Source organism: Dryobates pubescens, chromosome 36, assembly GCF_014839835.1.
Source record: "Dryobates pubescens isolate bDryPub1 chromosome 36, bDryPub1.pri, whole genome shotgun sequence".
Classification (NCBI taxonomy): Eukaryota; Metazoa; Chordata; class Aves; order Piciformes; family Picidae; genus Dryobates; species Dryobates pubescens.
In genome coordinates, this window is record NC_071647.1 from 6,894,757 (window position 1) to 6,916,850 (window position 22,094).

Consider the following 22,094-nt stretch of genomic DNA (forward strand, 5'->3'; position numbering starts at 1 on the left):
AGCTGTCCCTGGGCAGCTCCCTGCGGCCCCAGGAGAGCTCTGAGCCCCTGCCCGGCAGCTGCAGCCCCGGGGCAGGGTCTGTGGGGCCGGGGGCTGGCTGCTGCCCTCCTGAGATGCCCTGTGCCCCCAGCTGGGAGCCAACAGCGGGGTGCACATCATCATCTTCGACGAGATCGACGCCATCTGCAAGCAGCGCGGCAGCATGGCCGGCAGCACCGGCGTGCACGACACCGTGGTCAACCAGCTGCTCTCCAAGATCGACGGCGTGGAGCAGCTCAACAACATCCTGGTCATTGGTGAGGAGCTCCCCTGCTGCCTGCTGCCCCTGCTGCCTGCTGCCTGCTGCCCCTGCTGCCTGCTGCCTGCCCCTGCTGCCCCTGCTGCCTGCTGCCCCTGCTGCCTGCCTCTGTGCCTGCCTCTCCTGCCTACCTCTGCTGCCTGCCTCTGTGCCTGCCTCGGGAGCGCTGTGCCCGGCAGGAGCAGGGAGCTGGCTCTGCCCTGCACTCCGTGCTGCCTGCTGGAGGCCTTTGTGGCTGCTCCTCCCCAGCCCTGCTCCCCAGCCCTGCTCCCCAGCCCCTTCCCCACCCCTGCTCCCCAGCCCTGCTCCCCAGCCCCTTCCCCAGCCCTGCTCCCCAGCCCTGCTCCCCAGCCCCTTCCCCAGCCCTGCTCCCCACCCCTGCTCCCCAGCCCCTTCCCCAGCCCTGCTCCCCAGCCCTGCTCCCCAGCCCTGCTCCCCACCCCTGCTCCCCAGCCCCTTCCCCAGCCCTGCTCCCCAGCCCTGCTCCCCAGCCCTGCTCCCCAGCCCCTTCCCCAGCCCTGCTCCCCAGCCCTGCTCCCCAGCTCCTTCCCCACCCCTGCTCCCCAGCCCTGCTCCCCAGCCCCTTCCCCAGCCCTGCTCCCCAGCCCTGCTCCCCAGCCCTGCTCCCCACCCCTGCTCCCCAGCCCCTTCCCCAGCCCTGCTCCCCAGCCCTGCTCCCCAGCCCCTTCCCCAGCCCTGCTCCCCAGCCCTGCTCCCCAGCCCCTTCCCCACCCCTGCTCCCCAGCCCCTTCCCCACCCCTGCTCCCCAGCCCCTTCCCCAGCCCTGCTCCCCACCCCTGCTCCCCACCCCTGCTCCCCAGCCCCTTCCCCACCCCTGCTCCCCAGCCCCTTCCCCAGCCCCTTCCCCACCCCTGCTCCCCAGCCCCTTCCCCAGCCCCTTCCCCAGCCCTGCTCCCCACCCCTGCTCCCCAGCCCCTTCCCCAGCCCCTTCCCCACCCCTGCTCCCCAGCCCCTTCCCCACCCCTGCTCCCCAGCCCCTTCCCCAGCTCTGTTGCCCTTCCCTGGCCCTGCTCCAGCCTCTCAATGTCCTTCTTGCAGTGAGAGAGCCAAACCTGACCCCAGGATTCCAGGTGTGGCCTCCCCAGTGCCCAGCCCAGGGGCACAATCCCTGCCCACAGCATTGCTGCTCCAGCCCAGGCTGCTGGAGGCCTTCTTGGCCCCCTGGGCACCCCCTGGGCAACCCCTGGCTCATCTCTACCTGGCTGTTGGCCAACACCCCCAGGCCCTTTCCCACCAGGCAGTTCCCATCCACTGTGCCCCCAGGCTGGAGCCTTCCTGGGGTAGTTGTGCCCCAGGTGCAGCACTCAGCACCTCCAGCTGAACCTCACCCCCTTGGCCTTGGCCCATGGATCACCCTGCAGGTCCCTCTGCAGAGCCTCCTGACCCTCCACCACCGCCACCCAGCCTGGTGCCATCTGCAGGCTGCCTGAGGGTGCAGCTGGGGGCTGGGGGCTGCCTCTGACACTGCCTCCCTTGTCCTGGCTCTGCTCAGGAGCCTTTCTTGCCCAAGTCTGAGAGGCTGCACCAGGGAGTCAATGAAGTGGCCTCTTGGCCTGCAGCAGGCAGAGTGTGGCCAGCAGGAGCAGGGAAGTCCTTGTGCCCTGTGCTCAGCACTGCTGAGGCCACACCTGGAGTCCTGTGTCCAGCTCTGGGCTCCTCAGGTCAGGAAAGAGGTTGAGCTGCTGGAAGGTGTCCAGAGAAGGGCAAGAAAGCTGGGGAGGGGTCTGGGGCACAGCCCTGGGAGGAGAGGCTGAGGGAGCTGGGGTTGCTTAGCCTGCAGAAGAGGAGGCTCAGGGGAGACCTTCTTGCTCTCTGCAACTCCCTGCAGGGAGGTTGGAGCCAGGTAGGGGTTGGTCTCTTCTCCCAGGCAGCCAGCACCAGAACAAGAGGCCACAGTCTCAAGCTGTGCCAGGGGAGATTCAGGCTGGATGTTAGGAAGAAATTCTTCCCAGCCAGAGAGATTGGCCCTGGGGCTGTGCTGCCCAGGGAGGTGGTGGAGTCCCCATCCCTGGAGGTGTTTAGGAAGAGCCTGGATGAGGCCCTTGGTGCCATGGTTGAGTTGCTCAGATGGTGCTGGGGGAGAGGTTGGACTTGGGGATCTGTGAGGTCTTTTCCCACTTGGTCTGGTCTATTCTATTCTATTCTGTCCTGTCCTGTTCCTGGGCTGTGGGGCACCAGCTGCTGCCAGCCTCCTGGCTGTCGGTCAGCTGGCTGCAGGGGGTTGGCCTACAGGGTCACAGAATCAATGTGAGGGGTTGGAAGGGACCTCCAGAGCTCATCCACTCCAACCCCCCTGTAGAGCAGGGTCAGCAAGGGCAGGGCACACAGGAGCACATCCAGGTGGGGTTGGAATATAGCATAGCATAGACTAGACTAGACTAGACTAGAATAGAATAGACTAGAATAGAATTAACCAGGTTGGAAAAGACCTCAGAGATCATCAGGTCCAACCTCTCCCCCAGCACCATCTGATCAACTCAACCATGGCTCCAAGGGCCTCAGCCAGGCTCTTCCTGAACACCTCCAGGGATGGGGACTCCACCACCTCCCTGGGCAGCACATCCCAGTGGCCAATCTCTCTTGCTGGGAAGAATTTCTTCCTCACCTGCAGCCTAAGGAGACTCCACAGCCCCCCTGGGCAGCCTGCTCCAGGGCTCTGTCACCATCACAGGGAAAAACCTTTCCCTCCTCTTTCCATGGCACTTCCTGTGCCTCAGCTTGCACCACTGCCCCTTGGGCTGGCTCTGGGCAGCAGCAGGCAGAGCCTGGCTAGATCAGCTTTGAGGGTTCCCTGCAAGCCCTGCTGCTCTGTGGTGCTGTGGGTGCTGGGGTTGGAGCCCTTCAGACCAGCCCAGAGTGCAGGGCAGGGGTCAGCAGCAGGTGTGCAGGGAGCTGCTGCTGGCACTGTCACAGGCCTGGAGCCTGTGAGGAGCAAAGCTGAGAGCCCTGGGGCTGAGAGCCCTGGGGCTGAGAGCCTGCAGCAGAGCAGCCCCAGAGGGCAGCTGAGCAATGCTCAGCAAGAGCTAAAGGCTGGGGGGCAAGAGGCTGGGGCCAGGCTCTGCTCAGTGCTGCCCAGGGACAGCACAAGGGGCAGAGGGCACAAACTGGCACCCAGGAGGTTGCATCTGAGCAGGGTGTGGTGGGAGGCTGCTGGAGCCTGGAGCAGCCTGCTGTCTCGGTCCAGAGAGGGAAAGAGCCTCAGTTCTTTAGAATATTCCTGTGTTGTGAAGTTAATAGGCACAAATGAGGCCAAAATATCAACAGCCAGAGTATTGATTACATAGAGAAAATGGAAATAAGAAGGGGAGAGGGAGAAGATAGAGAGGGAGAGAGAGAAGAGAGAGAGAGAAGAGGAGAGGAGTTACATTACCACACCCCTCACCCCCCCCAGGCAGTTTGAGTCTGTGGAGGAAAGGTGCTGCAGGAGGTGCTGGGTTTGTGCTGAGGCTTTGGCTGGAGAATAGATGAGGTCCCTCTGGGCAGCCTGGGTCAGCTCCATGAGTGGCAGCAAGCAGGACTTAGGACACGGAGAGAGGGCTCAGTCTGCTCCTCCTCCTTCTGCGTTTTCCTCTCTCTGCGTCTTTCTTCCTCTGCATTTTTCTTCCTCCTGAGCCAGCAGTGGTCAAGCCTTTTATACAGTTTTTAGTCCTTAGGTATGTGTCCAAGCATTGTCCCTCAGGAATTAGGAGCCAGGAAATCATAAGTATCCAGATAGCATTCCCCAGGAAGTCTTTCTGTCTATTCCTGTGAGTTTGGACAGTGGTCTGGATGGAGGGGGGGCCCTCCACCTCCTTCCTCTCCATCTCCCTGCCTACCCACTTATCACACATCAGGAGACAGGTGGAGAGTCCATTGACTCATCACCCTCCCTTCCTGGGGGTATCTGATAGCTGGGAATGATCTTGTGCTGGCTGGCTCCTTGGGTCATTGCAGTCAGTGTTATCAGGATGCAGTTGCAAGGGGATTTGCATCCAGGATTGGCACTGTCTGGGCAAGCAGCAACTGATTTTATCTTTGTTGAGTCACACCAGGAGTTTAGACTCTTACAGCTGCCCAGAGAGGTTGTGGAGTCTCCTGGGGTGGAGAGCTTCCAACTCCCCCTGGGCACTGTGCCCCTGGGCAGGCTGCTGTGGGAGCCCTGCTGGGGCAGGGCTTGGGCTGGATCCCAAGGTCCCTTCCAGCCCTCCCTGCTGGGGAGCTCTGCTGGGGCAGGGCTTGGGCTGGATCCCAGATGTCCCTTCCAGCCCTCCCTGCTGGGGAGCCCTGCTGGGGCAGGGCTTGGGCTGGATCCCAAGGTCCCTTCCAGCCCTCCCTGCTGGGGAGCTCTGCTGGGGCAGGGGCTGGGCTGGATCCCAAGGTCCCTTCCAGCCCTCCCTGCTGGGGAGCTCTGCTGGGGAAGGGCTTGGGCTGGATCCCAGAGGTCCCTTCCAGCCCTCCCTGCTGGGGAGCTCTGCTGGGGCAGGGCTTGGGCTGGATCCCAGAGGTCCCTTCCAGCCCTCCCTGCTGGGGAGCCCTGCTGGGGCAGGGGCTGGGCTGGATCCCAAGGTCCCTTCCAGCCCTCCCTGCTGGGGAGCTCTGCTGGGGCAGGGGCTGGGCTGGATCCCAAGGTCCCTTCCAGCCCTCCCTGCTGGGGAGCTCTGCTGGGGCAGGGGCTGGGCTGGATCCCAAGGTCCCTTCCAGCCCTCCCTGCTGGGGAGCTCTGCTGTTGCCCTTCCCACCAGGGACCCATGCTGGGTCCTGTGCTGCTGCTGCCTTCAGCCATTCCCTGCCCCTGCTCCCAGGTGTTGCACAGCCTGAGGCAGCTTGCAGGGAGCAGTGTGCAGTGCTGTGCTGGCATGGGAAGCAGTGGAGCCTCCCTGGCTGGGTGCTGTGCTGGTCCTGCTGCAGGAGCCCTGCAGGGCAGCCACAGGGACCAGCTGAAGCTCCCCTGCCCTGACTCCAGGGCAAGATTTCACCAATGGTCCTGAAGACCTTTGCTCTGCTCTCCTGAGCCTCTCTGAGCTACCTTCTGATCTCTGGGGGCTGCATGCAGGAGCTGGAGAGCCCCTGGGTGAGCTCAGATGATGCTGATTCTGTTTGTGCCTCTGGCTTTAGGAATGACCAACAGGCCTGACCTGATTGATGAGGCTCTGCTGAGACCTGGCAGGCTGGAGGTGAAGATGGAGATTGGTAAGCAGGCTGCATCAGCTCACAGCCCATCAGTGCTGCCCTGGCAGCAGCCAGTCAGGGTGGCAGAGTGGCTCAGCTCCCTGCAGCTCCCCCCATGGTGTGCCATGGAAAGCCAATTAGCCAACTAAAGCAGCAGTGCAGACTGCCCCACTGCTGAGGCTCTGACCTGGTGGAGGGGCACTGGCCAGGCAGGTCCTGGGCTCAGGTTTGGGTCTCTCACTCCAAGAAGGGCTTTGAGAGGCTGGGGCAGGGCCAGGGAAGGGCAACAGAGCTGAGGAAGGGTCTGGGGAGCAGGGCTGGGGAGGAGCAGCTGAGGGAGCTGGGGGGGTTGAGTGTGGAGCAGAGGAGGCTGAGGGAGAGCTCCTTGCTCTCTGCAGCTCTGAGAGGAGGCTGCAGCCAGCTGGGTCCTCTCCCAAGGAGGAAGGGATAGGACAGGAGGAAACAGCCTCAGGCTGCCCAGGGGAGGTTCAGGTTGGCCATGAGGAACAATTTCTTCCCCTGGAGGGTTGCCAAGGCCTGGCCCAGGCTGCCCAGGGCAGTGGTGGAGTCCCCATCCCTGGAGGGGTTCCAGAGCCCTGGAGCTGTGGTGCTGAGGGCCAGGGGTTGGTGGTGCCCTGGCAGTGCTGGGTGAGGCTGGGGCTGGATGGTCTGAGAGAGGTTTTGCAGCCAGCATGGCTCTGATGCACGAAAGGAGAGGTGGGATGGGGGGGGGAATGCCCAGAGCCAGGCTGAGGGAAGCAGCCTGGGTGTGGGGTGCCAGGGGCTGGGTGTGGGGTGCCAGGGGCTGGGTGTGGGGTGCCAGGGGCTGCCCTGCAGGGTGGGGGCTGGGTGTGGGGTGCCAGGGGCTGGGTGTGGGGGTGCCAGGGGCTGCCCTGCAGGGTGGGGGCTGGGTGTGGGGTGCCAGGGGCTGGGTGTGGGGGTGCCAGGGGCTGGGTGTGGGGGTGCCAGGGGCTGCCCTGCAGGGTTGGGGCTGGGTGTGGGGTGCCAGGGGCTGGGTGTGGGGTGCCAGGGGCTGCCCTGCAGGGTTGGGGCTGGGTGTGGGGTGCCAGGGGCTGCCCTGCAGGGTTGGGGCTGGGTGTGGGGTGCCAGGGGCCTGCCCAGGTTGCCTCTGTGTGAGCTGAGCCCCTGGGGTGCAGGCCTGGGGGCAGCCAGCTCAGGGCAGCCTGCAGGGAGGGACAGAACCTTCTGCCTGCCCTCTGCCCTCCTGTGGCAGTGCCAACCACTCTCCAAGGGCACTCAGTGCCACTGGCTGCTCCCAGGGCAGGAGCTGTGCCAGGTGCCCTCCTGGAGGAGCCCCCTGGGGGGCAGGGGGACTGGGGGCAGGGCCTGGCCCTGAGCCTGCCCCTGAGCCTGCCCCTGAGCCTGCCCCTGAGCCTGGCCCTGAACCTGCCCCTGAGCCTGAGCCTGGCCTGAGCCAGGCCTGGGCCTGGCCTTGAACCTGCCCTGAGCTGGGCCTGAGTGTGGCCTGAGGCGGGCCTGGTGCTGCCCTGGCCTGGCCTGAAGTGGGCCTGAGCTGGGCCTAGCGCTGCCCTGAGCCTGGCCTGAGCCTGGCCTAGCGCTGCCCTGAGCCTGGCCTGAGCTTGGCCTGGCGCTGCCCTGAGCCTGGCCTGAGCTGGGCCTAGCGCTGCCCTGAGCCTGGCCTGAGCCTGGCCTGGCGCTGCCCTGAGCCTGGCCTGAGCTGGGCCTAGCGCTGCCCTGAGCCTGGCCTGAGCTGGGCCTAGCGCTGCCCTGAGCCTGGCCTGAGCTGGGCCTAGCGCTGCCCTGAGCCTGGCCTGAGCCTGGCCTGAGCCTGGCCTGAGCCTGCCCTGAGCCTGGCGGGCGCTGCCCTGAGCCTGGCCTGAGCTGGGCCTAGCGCTGCCCTGAGCCTGGCCTGAGCCTGGCCAGCGCTGCCCTGAGCCTGGCCTGAGCCTGGCGGGCGCTGCCCTGAGCCTGGCCTGAGCTGGGCCTAGCGCTGCCCTGAGCCTGCCCTGAGCCTGGCCGGCGCTGCCCTGAGCCTGGCCTGAGCTGGGCCTAGCGCTGCCCTGAGCCTGGCCTGAGCTGGGCCTAGCACTGCCCTGAGCCTGCCCTGAGCTGGGCCTAGCGCTGCCCTGAGCCTGGCCTGAGCCTGGCCAGCGCTGCCCTGAGCCTGGCCTGAGCTGGGCCTAGCGCTGCCCTGAGCCTGGCCTGAGCCTGGCCTGAGCCTGGCCTGAGCCTGCCCTGAGCCTGGCGGGCGCTGCCCTGAGCCTGGCCTGAGCTGGGCCTAGCGCTGCCCTGAGCCTGGCCTGAGCCTGGCGGGCGCTGCCCTGAGCCTGGCCTGAGCTGGGCCTAGCGCTGCCCTGAGCCTGCCCTGAGCCTGGCCGGCGCTGCCCTGAGCCTGGCCTGAGCTGGGCCTAGCGCTGCCCTGAGCCTGGCCTGAGCTGGGCCTAGCGCTGCCCTGAGCCTGGCCTGAGCTGGGCCTAGCGCTGCCCTGAGCCTGGCCTGAGCCTGGCCTAGCGCTGCCCTGAGCCTGGCCTGAGCTGGGCCTAGCGCTGCCCTGAGCCTGGCCTGAGCCTGGCCTAGCGCTGCCCTGAGCCTGGCCTGAGCCTGGCCGGCGCTGCCCTGAGCCTGGCCTGAGCTGGGCCTAGCACTGCCCTGAGCCTGGCCTGAGCTGGGCCTAGCGCTGCCCTGAGCCTGGCCTGAGCTGGGCCTAGCGCTGCCCTGAGCCTGGCCTGAGCCTGGCCTGGCGCTGCCCTGAGCCTGGCCTGAGCCTGGCGGGCGCTGCCCTGGCCTGAGCTGGGCCTAGCGCTGCCCTGAGCCTGGCCTGAGCTGGGCCTAGCGCTGCCCTGAGCCTGGCCTGAGCCTGGCCTGGCGCTGCCCTGAGCCTGGCCTGAGCTGGGCCTAGCGCTGCCCTGAGCCTGGCCTGAGCTGGGCCTAGCGCTGCCCTGAGCCTGGCCTGAGCTGGGCCTAGCGCTGCCCTGAGCCTGGCCTGAGCCTGGCCTAGCGCTGCCCTGAGCCTGGCCTGAGCTGGGCCTAGCACTGCCCTGAGCCTGGCCTGAGCTGGGCCTAGCGCTGCCCTGAGCCTGGCCTGAGCCTGGCGGGCGCTGCCCTGAGCCTGGCCTGAGCTGGGCCTAGCGCTGCCCCGGCCTGAGCGCGCGCTGGCCGCAGGGCTGCCGGACGAGAAGGGGCGGCTGCAGATCCTGCACATCCACACGGTGCGCATGCGCGAGCACCAGCTGCTGGCCGCCGACGTCGACATCGCCGAGCTGGCCGTGGAGACCAAGAACTTCAGCGGCGCCGAGCTGGAGGGGCTGGTGCGGGCCGCACAGTCCACGGCCATGAACAGGCACATCAAGGTAGGCTGCTGCACAGGCTGCACAGTGCTGCACAGGCTGCTGCACAGGCACAGGCTGCACAGTGCTGCACAGGCTGCACAGGCTGCTGCACAGGCTGCAAGGTGCTGCACAGGCTGCTGCACAGGCACAGGCTGCTGCACAGGCTGCAAGGTGCTGCACAGGCTGCAAGGTGCTTCACAGGCTGCTGCACAGGCTGCACAGTGCTGCACAGGCTGCTGCACAGTGCTGCACAGGCTGCTGCACAGGCACAGGCTGCACAGCGCTGCACAGGCTGCACAGGCTGCTGCACAGGCTGCACAGGGCTGCACAGGCTGCTGCACAGGCACAGGCTGCTGCACAGGCTGCTGCACAGGCACAGGCTGCTGCACAGGCTGCAAGGTGCTGCACAGGCTGCAAGGTGCTTCACAGGCTGCTGCACAGGCTGCACAGTGCTGCACAGGCTGCTGCACAGGCTGCACAGGCTGCACAGGCTGCACAGGCTGCACAGGCTGCACAGGCTGCTGCACAGGCTGCACAGGCTGCTGCACAGGCTGCTGCACAGGCTGCACAGTGCTGCACAGGCTGCTGCACAGGCTGCTGCACAGGCTGCACAGGCTGCTGCACAGGGCTGCACAGGCTGCTGCACAGGCTGCACAGTGCTGCACAGGCTGCTGCACAGGCTGCTGCACAGGCTGCACAGGCTGCTGCACAGGCTGCTGCACAGGCTGCTGCACAGTGCTGCACAGGCTGCTGCACAGGGCTGCTGCACAGGCTGCACAGTGCTGCACAGGCTGCTGCACAGGGCTGCTGCACAGGCTGCTGCACAGGCTGCTGCACAGGCTGCACAGTGCTGCACAGGCTGCTGCACAGGGCTGCTGCACAGGCTGCACAGTGCTGCACAGGCTGCTGCACAGGCTGCTGCACAGGCTGCACAGTGCTGCACAGGGCTGCTGCACAGGGCTGCTGCACAGGCTGCTGCACAGGCTGCACAGGGTGCTGCACAGGCTGCTGCACAGGCTGCTGCACAGTGCTGCACAGGGCTGCTGCACAGGGCTGCTGCACAGGCTGCTGCACAGGGCTGCACAGGCTGCACAGGGTGCTGCACAGGCTGCTGCACAGGCTGCTGCACAGGCTGCACAGTGCTGCACAGGGCTGCTGCACAGGCTGCTGCACAGGCTGCTGCACAGGCTGCACAGGCTGCTGCACAGGCACAGGGCTGCTGCACAGTGCTGCACAGGCTGCACAGTGCTGCACAGGCTGCTGCACAGGCTGCACAGTGCTGCACAGGCTGCTGCACAGGCTGCTGCACAGGCTGCTGCACAGGCTGCTGCACAGGCTGCACAGGCTGCACAGGCTGCTGCACAGGCTGCTGCACAGGCTGCTGCACAGGCTGCACAGGCGGCTGCACAGGCTGCACAGTGCTGCATAGGGCTGCTGCACAGGCTGCACAGTGCTGCACAGACTGCTGCACAGGGCTGCTGCACAGGGCTGCTGCACAGGCTGCACAGGCTGCACAGGCTGCTGCACAGGCTGCACAGTGCTGCACAGGGCTGCAGCACAGGCTGCACAGTGCTGCACAGGCTGCTGCACAGGGCTGCTGCACAGACTGCTGCACAGGCTGCTGCACAGGGCTGCTGCACAGTGCTGCACAGGCTGCTGCACAGTGCTGCACAGGCTGCTGCACAGGCTGCTGCACAGGCTGCACAGGGCTGCTGCACAGGCTGCTGCACAGGCTGCACAGGCTGCTGCACAGGGCTGCTGCACAGTGCTGCACAGGCTGCTGCACAGGCTGCTGCACAGGCTGCTGCACAGGCTGCACAGGCTGCACAGGGCTGCTGCACAGGGCTGCTGCACAGTGCTGCACAGGCTGCTGCACAGGCTGCTGCACAGGCTGCTGCACAGGCTGCACAGGCTGCTGCACAGGCTGCTGCACAGGCTGCTGCACAGTGCTGCACAGGCTGCTGCACAGGCTGCTGCACAGGCTGCACAGGGCTGCTGCACAGGGCTGCTGCACAGGCTGCTGCACAGGCTGCTGCACAGGGCTGCTGCACAGGCTGCTGCACAGGGCTGCTGCACAGGGCTGCTGCACAGGCTGCACAGGCTGCCCCTGCCCAGTGCTGCCCCTGCCCAGTGCTGCCCCTGCCCCAGGCTGCTGCCCCTGCCCAGTGCTGCCCCTGCCCCAGGCTGCTGCCCCTGCCCAGAGCTGCCCCTGCCCAGTGCTGCCCCTGCCCAGGGCTGCCCCTGCCCAGTGCTGCCCCTGCCCAGGGCTGCCCTTGCCCAGTGCTGCCCCTGCCCAGTGCTGCCCCTGCCCAGTGCTGCCCCTGCCCAGGCTGCTGCCCCTGCCCAGAGCTGCCCCTGCCCAGGCTGCTGCCCCTGCCCAGTGCTGCCCCTGCCCAGTGCTGCCCCTGCCCAGGCTGCTGCCCCTGCCCAGTGCTGCCTCTGCCCAGTGCTGCCCCTGCCCAGGGCTGCCCCTGCCCAGTGCTGCCCCTGCCCAGTGCTGCTGCCCCTGCCCCAGGCTGCTGCCCCTGCCCAGTGCTGCCTCTGCCCAGTGCTGCCCCTCCCCCAGGCTGCTGCCCCTGCCCAGGGCTGCCCCTGCCCAGTGCTGCCCCTGCCCAGTGCTGCACCTGCCCCAGGCTGCTGCCCCTGCCCAGGGCTGCCCCTGCCCAGTGCTGCCCCTGCCCAGGGCTGCCCCTGCCCAGTGCTGCCCCTGCCCAGGGCTGCCCCTGCCCAGTGCTGCCCCTGCCCAGTGCTGCTGCCCCTGCCCAGTGCTGCCCCTGCCCAGGGCTGCCCCTGCCCAGTGCTGCCCCTGCCCAGTGCTGCTGCCCCTGCCCAGTGCTGCCCCTGCCCCAGGCTGCTGCCCCTGCCCAGTGCTGCCCCTGCCCAGTGCTGCCCCTGCCCAGGGCTGCCCCTGCCCCAGGCTGCTGCCCCTGCCCAGTGCTGCCCCTGCCCAGTGCTGCCCCTGCCCAGGGCTGCCCCTGCCCAGTGCTGCTGCCCCTGCCCAGTGCTGCCCCTGCCCAGTGCTGCTGCCCCTGCCCAGTGCTGCCCCTGCCCAGGGCTGCCCCTGCCCAGTGCTGCTGCCCCTGCCCAGTGCTGCCCCTGCCCAGTGCTGCCCCTGCCCCAGGCTGCTGCCCCTGCCCAGGGCTGCCCCTGCCCAGTGCTGCCCCTGCCCAGTGCTGCTGCCCCTGCCCAGGGCTGCCCCTGCCCAGTGCTGCCCCTGCCCAGGGCTGCCCTTGCCCAGTGCTGCCCCTGCCCAGTGCTGCCCCTGCCCCAGGCTGCTGCCCCTGCCCAGTGCTGCCCCTGCCCCAGGCTGCTGCCCCTGCCCAGTGCTGCCCCTGCCCAGTGCTGCTGCCCCTGCCCAGTGCTGCCCCTGCCCAGTGCTGCCCCTGCCCAGTGCTGCCCCTGCCCAGGCTGCTGCCCCTGCCCAGAGCTGCCCCTGCCCAGGCTGCTGCCCCTGCCCAGTGCTGCCCCTGCCCAGTGCTGCCCCTGCCCAGGCTGCTGCCCCTGCCCAGTGCTGCCTCTGCCCAGTGCTGCCCCTGCCCAGTGCTGCCCCTGCCCAGTGCTGCCCCTGCCCAGGCTGCTGCCCCTGCCCAGAGCTGCCCCTGCCCAGTGCTGCCCCTGCCCAGTGCTGCTGCCCCTGCCCAGTGCTGCCCCTGCCCAGTGCTGCCCCTGCCCAGGCTGCTGCCCCTGCCCAGGGCTGCCCCTGCCCAGTGCTGCCCCTGCCCAGTGCTGCTGCCCCTGCCCAGTGCTGCCCCTGCCCAGTGCTGCTGCCCCTGCCCAGTGCTGCCCCTGCCCAGGGCTGCCCCTGCCCCAGGCTGCTGCCCCTGCCCAGTGCTGCCCCTGCCCAGGGCTGCCCCTGCCCAGTGCTGCCCCTCCCCCAGGCTGCTGCCCCTGCCCAGTGCTGCCCCTGCCCAGTGCTGCTGCCCCTGCCCAGGGCTGCCCCTGCCCAGTGCTGCCCCTGCCCAGTGCTGCCCCTGCCCAGGGCTGCCCCTGCCCAGTGCTGCTGCCCCTGCCCAGGGCTGCCCCTGCCCAGTGCTGCCCCTGCCCCAGGCTGCTGCCCCTGCCCAGGCTGCTGCCCCTGCCCAGTGCTGCCCCTGCCCAGGCTGCTGCCCCTGCCCAGGGCTGCCCCTGCCCCAGGCTGCTGCCCCTGCCCAGGGCTGCCCCTGCCCAGTGCTGCCCCTGCCCAGTGCTGCTGCCCCTGCCCAGGCTGCTGCCCCTGCCCAGTGCTGCCCCTGCCCAGGGCTGCCCCTGCCCCAGGCTGCTGCCCCTGCCCAGTGCTGCCTCTGCCCAGTGCTGCCCCTGCCCAGTGCTGCTGCCCCTGCCCAGTGCTGCCCCTGCCCAGTGCTGCCCCTGCCCAGGCTGCTGCCCCTGCCCAGTGCTGCCCCTGCCCAGTGCTGCCCCTGCCCAGTGCTGCCCCTGCCCAGGCTGCTGCCCCTGCCCAGGGCTGTGCCTGCAGCCTGCTGTGCTGTGGGGCTCATGGCAGCTCAGCCTGCCTTAGGCTGCCCTGCTGAGGCACCTGGGCAGGTGCTGTGTGACTCCAGAGGCCGAGGGAGGGCTGCCAGGGTGACTGAGGGCCTGGAGCCCTGCCCTGGGAGAGCCCCGGGGGGGGTGGTCTGGAGAGGAGAAGGCTGAGAGGGGATTTGATCAATGGCTGTCAATAGCTGAGGGCTGGGGGGCAGGAGGGAGGGCCAGGGCCAGGGCCAGGGCCAGGGCCAGGGCCAGGGCCAGGCTCTGCTCAGCTGCACCCTGGGATAGGTAGTGGATCTGAACTGCAGCACAGGAGGTTGCAGCTCAGCAGGAGGAGGAACTTCTGCACTGAGGCTCCCAGAGCCCTGGAGCAGGCTGCCCAGGGGGGTTGTGGAGTCTCCTCTGGAGCCTTCCCAGCCCTGCCTGTGCTGGGGTCTGTGCTCCTGCTCTGGCAGGGGGTTGGACTCACTCTCCAGAGGTCCCTTCCACCCCCAGCATCCTGTGAGCTGTGAGCAGGGCTTGACAAGGGGCAGGTCCTGCCTGATGGATCTGCAGCAGAGTTCCAGCCCTGCTGGCTATGGAAAGAGCAGCTGAGGGCAAGGCCTTGGGCACTGTCCTGCAGGGCATCCTTGGCTCTGAGGAGGGGACACAGGGTCTGGGGGGATGGACCAGGAACACAGACAGGGGCACTGAGGTGAGGGAGTCTCCTGCTCTGGAGACTTCCAACCCCCCTGGATGTGTTCTGGGTGCCCTGCCCTGGGTGGGGGCTGGGCTGGCTGAGCTCTGCAGCTCCCTTCCAGCCCCTGGCACTCTGTGACTCACATCTGGGATACTGTGTCCAGTTCTGGGCCCTTCAGCTCAAGAAGGACCTCAGAGAGAGTCCAGCCCAGGGGCACAGAGCCTGGGGGCTCAGCCTGGGGGTCAGCATCCAAGGGGATGAGGGAGCTGGGCTGGGAGCAGAGCAGCCTGAGAGCTGCCCTCACTGCTGGGGTAAAGATGTGCAGGGCTGGAGCCAGGCTCTGCTCAGGGCTGGCCAGGGACAGCACAGGGGGCACTGGGGGCAAGCTGGAGCAGAGGAGGTGCCAGGGGACCAGGAGGGGAAACTTTGTCCCTGTGAGGGTGCAGAGCCCTGGGGCAGGCTGCCCAGAGAGGCTGTGGAGTCTCCTGCTCTGCAGAGCTTCCAACCCCCCTGGCTGTGTTCTGGGTGCCCTGCCCTGGTGCCCTGCCCTGGGTGCCCCTGGCAGGGGGCTGAGGCTGGCTGAGCTCTGCAGCTCCCTTCCCACCCCCTGGCACTCTGTGACTCACATCTGGGATACTGTGTCCAGTTCTGGGCCCTTCAGCTCCAGAAGGACCTCAGGGCTGTGGAGTCTTCTGCCCTGGAGAGCTTCCCAACCCCCCTGGATGTGTTCTGGGTGCTCTGCCCTGGGTGATGCTGCCCTGGGTGCCCTGCCCTGGCTGGCTGGGCTCTGGAGCTCCCTTCCAAGCCCTGACCTTCTGTGCCTGTGCTGTCCTGCTCTTGGCTGCTGAGGGGGAGGCCAGTGGGGCTCTGGCTGACCCTGAAATGTCAGCTCCTATCAGCCCAGCTGCCCAGCCCAGCGTGGAGGGCTGGGGAAGCATGAGATGAGGAGGTGGTGAAGGAGGGAAGTGCTTCTGGGAAGTAAGAGAGGGAAGTGCTGGGGGGAGGAGGTGAGAGAAGCTGGGCAGGAGCCAGCAATGGGCACTGGCAGCACAGGAGGCCAAGGGCAGCCCAAGGGCTCAGGGCTGTGCTGCCAGTGCCCATTGCCAGGGAGGGAGAGAGAGGATCCTGCCCCTCTGCTCTGCCCTGGGGAGACCTCACCTGCAGGCCCCCCCTGCAAGAGGCTCCAGAGGAGGCCACCAAGAGGCTCAGAGGGCTGCAGCCCCTCTGCTGTGGGGACAGGCTGAGGGAGCTGGGGGTGCTGAGAGGGCTGCAGGGAGCCCCCAGAGCTGCACTGCAGTCTCTGAAGAGGGCTGCAGGCAGGCTGCAGAGGGACTGCTCCCAGAGGCCTGCAGGGACAGGCTGTGGGAGGGGGATGGGTGCTGCCCTGGGTGCAGCTGTGGCTGTGGGTGCAGCACTGGGTGCAGCTGTGGCTCTGGGTGCAGCACTGGGTGCAGCTGTGGCTCTGGGAGGGGGATGGGTGCAGCACTGGGGTGCAGCTGTGGCTCTGGGTGCAGCACTGGGGTGCAGCTGTGGCTCTGGGTGCAGCACTGGGTGCAGCTGTGGCTCTGGGAGGGGGATGGGTGCAGCACTGGGTGCAGCTGTGGCTCTGGGAGGGGGTTGGGTGCAGCACTGGGTGCAGCTGTGGCCCTGGGTGCAGCACTGGGTGCAGCTGTGGCTCTGGGTGCTGCCCTGGGCCCAGCAGGGTCCTGCTCAGAAGCATGTTTGTTTTGCTGCAGAGCAGGGCTGGGTCCCTGGATGGAGGCAGCTGGGGGGCTGCTCCTGCTGCCCCTCAGGGTCTCATTGCCCCCACAGGCCAGCAACAAGGTGGAGGTGGACATGGAGAAGGCAGAGAGCCTGAGGGTCACCAGGGGAGACTTCTTTGCATCTCTGGAGAACGACATCAAACCAGTGAGTGGCTGCTGGGGCTCCTGGGCTGCTCCTGCTGCCTCCAGCACAGCTCTGCTGGGGCAGGCTGGGGGCCAGGGAAGGAGCATTCAGTGGGCACAGAACTGCCTTGAGGGCTGCACCCAGAGGGTGGCTGTCAGTGGTCCATGGCCAGGTGGAGTCCCTCAGGGATCAGCTCTGGGACCAGGCTTGGTTAAGAGCTTTGTTGGTGCCATGGAGAGTGGCACTGAGGCTCCCTCAGCACCAAGCTGTGGTGCTGCTGACAGCTGGAGGGAAGGATCCAGCCAGAGGGACCTGGGCAGGCTGCAGAGCTGGGCCCAGGACAGCCTCAGGAGGTTCAACAAGGCCAAGGGCAAGGTCCTGCAGCTGGGGCAGGGCAATCCCAGGCACTGATCCAGGCTGGGCAGGGACTGGCTGCAGAGCAGCCCTGGAGAAAAGGCCTTGGGGGTGCTGGGGGAGGAGAAGCTCAGCAGGAGCCAGCAGGGAGCACTGGCAGCCCAGAGAGCCAAGCAGAGCCTGGGCTGCAGCAAGAGAAGTGTGGCCAGCAGGGCAGGGAGGGGATTCTGCCCCTCTGCTCCACTCTGCTGAGAGCACAGCTGCAGCTCTGGGGCCAGCTCTGGAGCCTCTGTGCCAGGAAGGCTCTGGAGGGGCTGGAAGGTGTCCAGAGCAGGGCCAGGAGGAGGAGCAGAGGGCTGGAGCTGCTCTGCTGTGAGCACAGCCTGAGGGAGTTGGGGTTGTGCAGGCTGGAGAGGAGAAGGCTCCCAGGAGACCTCATTGTGGCCTTCCAGGATCTGCAGAGGGCTGCAGGAAAGCTGGGGAGGGAATTTTGGGGGTGCCAGGGAGGGACAGGGCTGGGGGCATGGAGCAGAGCTGGATGTGGGGAGCTGGAGCTTGGCTGTGAGGAAGAAGTTTCCTTGGTTCAGCTTTTTCTGCCAGGATGCAAAACTTCTTGGTGAACTGAAATGTGCTTTGCCCTCCCCCAGGCCTTTGGAACCAACCAGGAGGACTATGCCAGCTACATCATGAATGGCATCATCAAGTGGGGTGACCCAGTGACCAGGGTGCTGGACGATGGGGAGCTGCTGGTGCAGCAGGCCAAGAACAGCGACCGCACCCCGCTGGTCAGCGTCCTGCTGGAGGGTAGGCAGCAGGCAGGAGGGGGCTGGGCAGCTGGGGGCCAGCAGCTCAGCAGGAGCCAGCAGCCTGCCCAGGGGGCCAAGCAGGCCAAGGGCAGCCTGGCCTGCAGCAGCAAGAGTGTGGCCAGCAGGAGCAGGGAGCTCATCCTGCCCTGTGCTCAGCACTGCTGAGGCCACAGCTGGAGTCCTGTGTCCAGCTCTGGGCTCCTCAGGTCAGGAAAGAGGTTGAGCTGCTGGAAGGTGTCCAGAGAAGGGCAAGAAAGCTGGGGAGGGGTCTGGAGCACAGCCCTGGGAGGAGAGGCTGAGGGAGCTGGGGTTGCTTAGCCTGCAGAAGAGGAGGCTCAGGGGAGACCTTCTTGCTCTCTGCAACTCCCTGCAGGGAGGTTGGAGCCAGGTGGGGGTTGGGCTCTTCTGCCAGGCAAGCAGCACCAGAACAAGAGGACACAGTCTCCAGCTGTGCCAGGGGAGGTTTAGGCTGGAGGTGAGGAGAAAGTTCTTCCCAGCAAGAGAGATTGGCCACTGGGATGTGGCCATTGGAATCTAAGCAACTCAACCATGGCACCAAGGGCCTCAGCCAGGCTCTTCCTAAACACCTCCAGAGCTGGGGACTCCACCACCTCCCTGGGCAGCCTCTGCCAGGCCCTGACCACTCCTGCACCAAAGACATTTTGCCTCCTCTCCAACCTCAGCCTCCCCTGGCACAGTTTCAGCCATTTCCTCTCCTTCTATCCCCTGAGCCTGGGGAGCAGAGCCCAACCCCCCCTGGCTGCAGCCTCCTCTCAGAGCTGCAGAGAGCAATGAGGTCTCCCTCAGCCTCCTCTTCTCAGGCTCAACCCCCCCAGCTCCCTCAGCTGCTCCTCTCAGCCCTGCTCTCCCCAGCTCTGTTGCCCTTCCCTGGCCCTGCTCCAGCCTCTCAAGGTCCTTCTTGGACTCATGAGCCCAATCCTGACCCCAGGACTCAAGCTGTGGCCTCCCCAGCGCTCAGCCCAGGGCCCAATCCCTGCCCTGCCCCTGCTGCCCACACCACCCCCCTGGCACAGCAGCTGAGCCCAGAGTTCTGCATTCTCAGCACCCCAGGGTGCCAGCTTGGAGGGGACCCCAGGGATCCCCTGCTGCAACCTTGCTGGGTGCTGGTGGAGCTGGGCTGAGCTGGCTCAGCACCCTGCCAGGCTGGGGCTGAACACTGCCCAGTGCCCAGGACCCACCACTGCCCCTGGGAGCTGACCCCAGGGTCTGCCTGTGCTGGGGGGGATCATTCCCTCCCTTCTGTTTGCCTCTGTTGCAGGTCCCCCCCACAGTGGGAAGACTGCCCTGGCAGCCAAGATAGCAGAGGAGTCCAACTTCCCCTTCATCAAGATCTGCTCTCCTGACAAGATGATTGGCTTCTCTGAGACAGCCAAGTGCCAGGCCATGAAGAAGGTAGCTGTGGCCTCTTCTCCTCCTTGCCCTCTGCTCTCCAGTGGGCATCAGAGTGACCTCCCCTGCTGCTGCTCCCTGCAGCTCCTGGGTCCCTCAGCATGGTGCATGGTGGAGCTGAGTGTGTGCTGCTGTGGCACTGACACCTGAGGGACTCAGGGGCAGTTCCAGGGCTCTGTCCCAGCTGGACCTGGTGCTTGGTCCTGACTGAGCCACCTGACCTGAGCTGGGCCAGGCCTGAGCCCTGGCTGCAGAGCTGAGGGCAGGAAGGGCTGAGGGTGGTGCTTGGGAAGGACTGATCCTGCCTCAGGGAGTGCAGGAACAGTCTGGGGATGGCAATGTGGAGGGAAAGGGCAACCAACCAACAGGCTGAGCTGCAGGGGCAGTGCCAGCATCCTGAATCACCTCCAGCAGCCAGGTGGAAGGCAGGGGGAGGTGTCCTGCACTGAGGCAAGGCAGCACTCCCTCAGGGACTCACAGGCTGGGCTGGCTTGGAGGGGACCTTCAAGATCATCCTGCTCCAGACCCTGCCATGGGCAGGGACCCCTCCCCCAGCCCAGGCTGCTCAGGGCCTCATCCTGCCTGGCTCTGAACCCCTCCAGGGAGGGGACAGTCTTCCAGTGACCGACAGCAAGGGAAGCCTGAAGTCAGAGTCGCTCTGGGGCGGTGTCAGGGCTGGGGGGGAGCAGCTGGGGGCCCTGGGGCTGCTGAGGCTGAGCAGGAGGCTGAGGACAGCCCTCAGAGAATCACCAAGGTTGGAAGAGACCTCAGAGCTCATCCAGTCCAAGCTGTCACCCAGTACCTCCTGACAGCTACCCCAAGGCTGCAAGTGCCACATCCTGTCCCCTCTGGAACACCCCCGGGGTGGGAGGTGCTCCACTGCTCTCCACAGCAACCTGGAGGGAGCTTGCTGTGAGGTGGGGGTGGGGCCAGAGATAGAGCAAGAGGGGATGGCCTCAAGGTGCAGCAGGGGAGGTTTAGGATGGCCATTAGGACAAGGCCTCCACCAAAAGGGTTGTCAGGCACTGGCCCAGGCTGCCCAGGGCTGTGCTGCAGTCACCACCCCTGCAGGGCTGTCAGGGCCATGGAGAAGTGCTTGGGAGGATGGCTGGGAGGGGGACCTGGGGGAGTAGGGCTGGGGCTTGGACTCTGTGAGCTTGGAGGCCTTTGACAGCCTGGGTGATTCCCTGAGTCCCTGCAGGGAAATGCTGCTGGGCTCAGCCTCTGGGGGCTGCCTGCTGGGCTCAGCCTCTGGGGGCTGCCTGCTGGGCTCAGCCTGCTGCTGGGCTCAGCCTGCTGCTGGGGGCTCAGCCTGCTGCTGGGCTCAGCCTCTGGGGGCTCAGCCTCTGGGGGCTCAGCCTGCTCAGGAGGGGAGAGGGAGAGGGAGAGGGAGAGGGGAGGGGAGGGGAGAGGAAGGGAGGGGAGGGCAGGGCAGGGGAGGGAAGGGGTAGGGAGAGGGGGGGAGAGGGGATGGGAGAGGAGAGGAGAGGAGAGGAGAGGAGAGGAGAGGAGAGGAGAGGAGAGGAGAGGAGAGGAGAGGAGAGGAGAGGAGAGGAGAGGAGAGGAGAGGAGAGGAGAGGAGAGGAGAGGAGAGGAGAGGAGAGGAGAGGAGAGGAGAGGAGAGGAGAGGAGAGACCTTCAAGATCATCCAGTCCAACCTCTCCCCCAGCACCATCTGATCAACTCAACCATGGCACCAAGCACCCCATCAAGTCTCCTCCTAAACACCTCCAGGGATGGGGACTGCACCACCTCCCTGGGCAGCACATCCCAGTGGCCAATCTCTTCCTCCCCTCCAGCCTGAACCTCCCCTGGCACAGCTTGAGACTGTGTCCTCTTATTCTGCTGCTGGGTGCCTGGCAGAAGAGCCCAACCCCCACCTGGCTCCAACCTCCCTGCAGGGAGTTGCAGAGAGCAAGAAGGTCTCCCCTGAGCCTCCTCTTCTGCAGGCTAAGCAACCCCAGCTCCCTCAGCCTCTCCTCCCAGGGCTGTGCCCCAGACCCCTCCCCAGCTTTCTTGCCCTTCTCTGGACACCTTCCAGCAGCTCAACCTCCTTCCTAACCTGGGGGGCCCTGAGCTGCTGTCCCTGGCTGGCAGCAGTCAGCAGGCCCTGCCTGCCTGCTGGGGCTGGCACTGAGTCCCTTTGCCCTCCTGCAGATCTTTGATGATGCCTACAAGTCCCAGCTCAGCTGCGTGGTGGTGGACGACATCGAGAGGCTGCTGGGTGAGTTGTGCTGCTGAGCCCCAGCTGTGCAGCAGTGCTGGGCTCCTGCAGGCTGCACAGCAGCTGCAGCCTTCCCCTGGCAGCCTGCAGGGGTCTCAGTGGGCACTGAGCTGCATTGTCCCTTGCAGATTATGTCCCCATTGGGCCTCGCTTCTCCAACCTGGTCCTGCAGGCCCTCCTGGTGCTGCTCAAGAAGGCTCCTCCCCAGGTAAGGAGCTGATGGAGCACTCAGCTGCCCCTGCCTGGAGCAGCTGTGACAGGGGAGAGCTTTGGGTCTTGCTGAGGGCTGCTGTGCTGCCAGTGGTATTGCTGCCCCTGTCTGGGACCCAGCCAGGCTGATCCCAGCCTGCTGCTCCCTGGGAGACCACAAAGGATTCAGCTTCAGTTAGCCAATGGCTTGGGGCTGGCTCTGCTGCACTTAGCCCTGCAAAGAGCAGCTGGGACAAGCTTAACCTTGCCCCTGGAACACTCAAGCTGGCTGCTTTCTGGTGCCCTGAGGGACTCCTGAGCCCTGCCACAGGCTCCCTCCCTGTTGCAAATCAGTGGCAGGTGAGGGGTGACTGTGCCTGCCAGGGCTCTGCTCTGTGCTGAGCCTGAGGTGCTCAGGGGGTGGTGCCAGGGGGTGAGGGGAGCTGAAGATCCTCTCTCTCACACTGATCCTTTCTCTTTGCCCTCCTGGCTTGAGGAGATCTGAGGAGATGCCAAGGGCAGGTGGTTGTGAGGCTTGCACTGAGTTCTGGGCCACAGGGTTCTGGGACACCTCCTTGGGGACTCCACCACCTCCCTGGGCAGCCTCTGCCAGGCCCTGACCACTCCTGCACCAAAGACATTTTGCCTCCTCTCCAACCTCAGCCTCCCCTGGCACAATTTCAGCCATTTCCTCTCCTTCTACCCCCTGAGCCTGGGGAGCAGAGCCCAACCCCCCCCTGGCTGCAGCCAGAGCAAGGAGATCTCCCTCAGCCTCCTCTGCTCCAGGCTAACCACCCCCAGCTCCCTCAGCTGCCCCTCTCAGCCCTGCTCTCCAGCCCCTTCCCAGCTCTGTTGCCCTTCCCTGGCCCTGCTGCTGCAGGTCCCAGTGGTGGCTGTGGAAGGAGAGCGCAGGAGGAAGGCTGAGTGTGGGCAGCCCCCGGGTGGCCTTTGCTGCAATCTGCTGCCGGTCTTGGCTGGCTGCAGCTGAGTGCAGCTGCAGCTGAGTGCAGCTGCTGGGGGGTCAATCCCTGCCACTGGAGGTGGTTCAGCCCCTGGGCAGTGCCTGCTCCCGCCGGGGGCGGCCGCAGCCCTCCCCTGACCGCCGTGCCCGGGGCAGGGCCGGAAGCTGCTGATCATCGGCACCACCAGCCGCAAGGACGTGCTGCAGGAGATGGAGATGCTCCACGCCTTCAGCACCACCATCCACGTCCCCAACATCGCCACGGGGGAGCAGCTGATGGAGGCTCTGGAGGTGAGCAGGGGCTCCAGGCTGGCAGGGAGCGGCTCGGCCACCGGGGGCCTC

General features: G+C 66.4%; 1 protein-coding gene across 1 annotated transcript in view; it reads left to right on the forward strand.

The window, feature by feature from the left end:
* The window catches only part of NSF (N-ethylmaleimide sensitive factor, vesicle fusing ATPase), an 85,965-nt gene that overhangs the window by 58,707 nt on the left and 5,164 nt on the right, over window positions 1-22,094 (forward strand). The window contains exons 10-18 of the mRNA XM_054176654.1: window positions 131-296; window positions 5,414-5,488; window positions 8,612-8,799; window positions 15,734-15,829; window positions 16,810-16,966; window positions 18,248-18,381; window positions 20,536-20,602; window positions 20,731-20,810; window positions 21,909-22,043. Coding sequence (XP_054032629.1) covers window positions 131-296; window positions 5,414-5,488; window positions 8,612-8,799; window positions 15,734-15,829; window positions 16,810-16,966; window positions 18,248-18,381; window positions 20,536-20,602; window positions 20,731-20,810; window positions 21,909-22,043 — 1,098 coding nt within the window. The remainder of the gene's footprint in view (window positions 1-130; window positions 297-5,413; window positions 5,489-8,611; window positions 8,800-15,733; window positions 15,830-16,809; window positions 16,967-18,247; window positions 18,382-20,535; window positions 20,603-20,730; window positions 20,811-21,908; window positions 22,044-22,094) is intronic.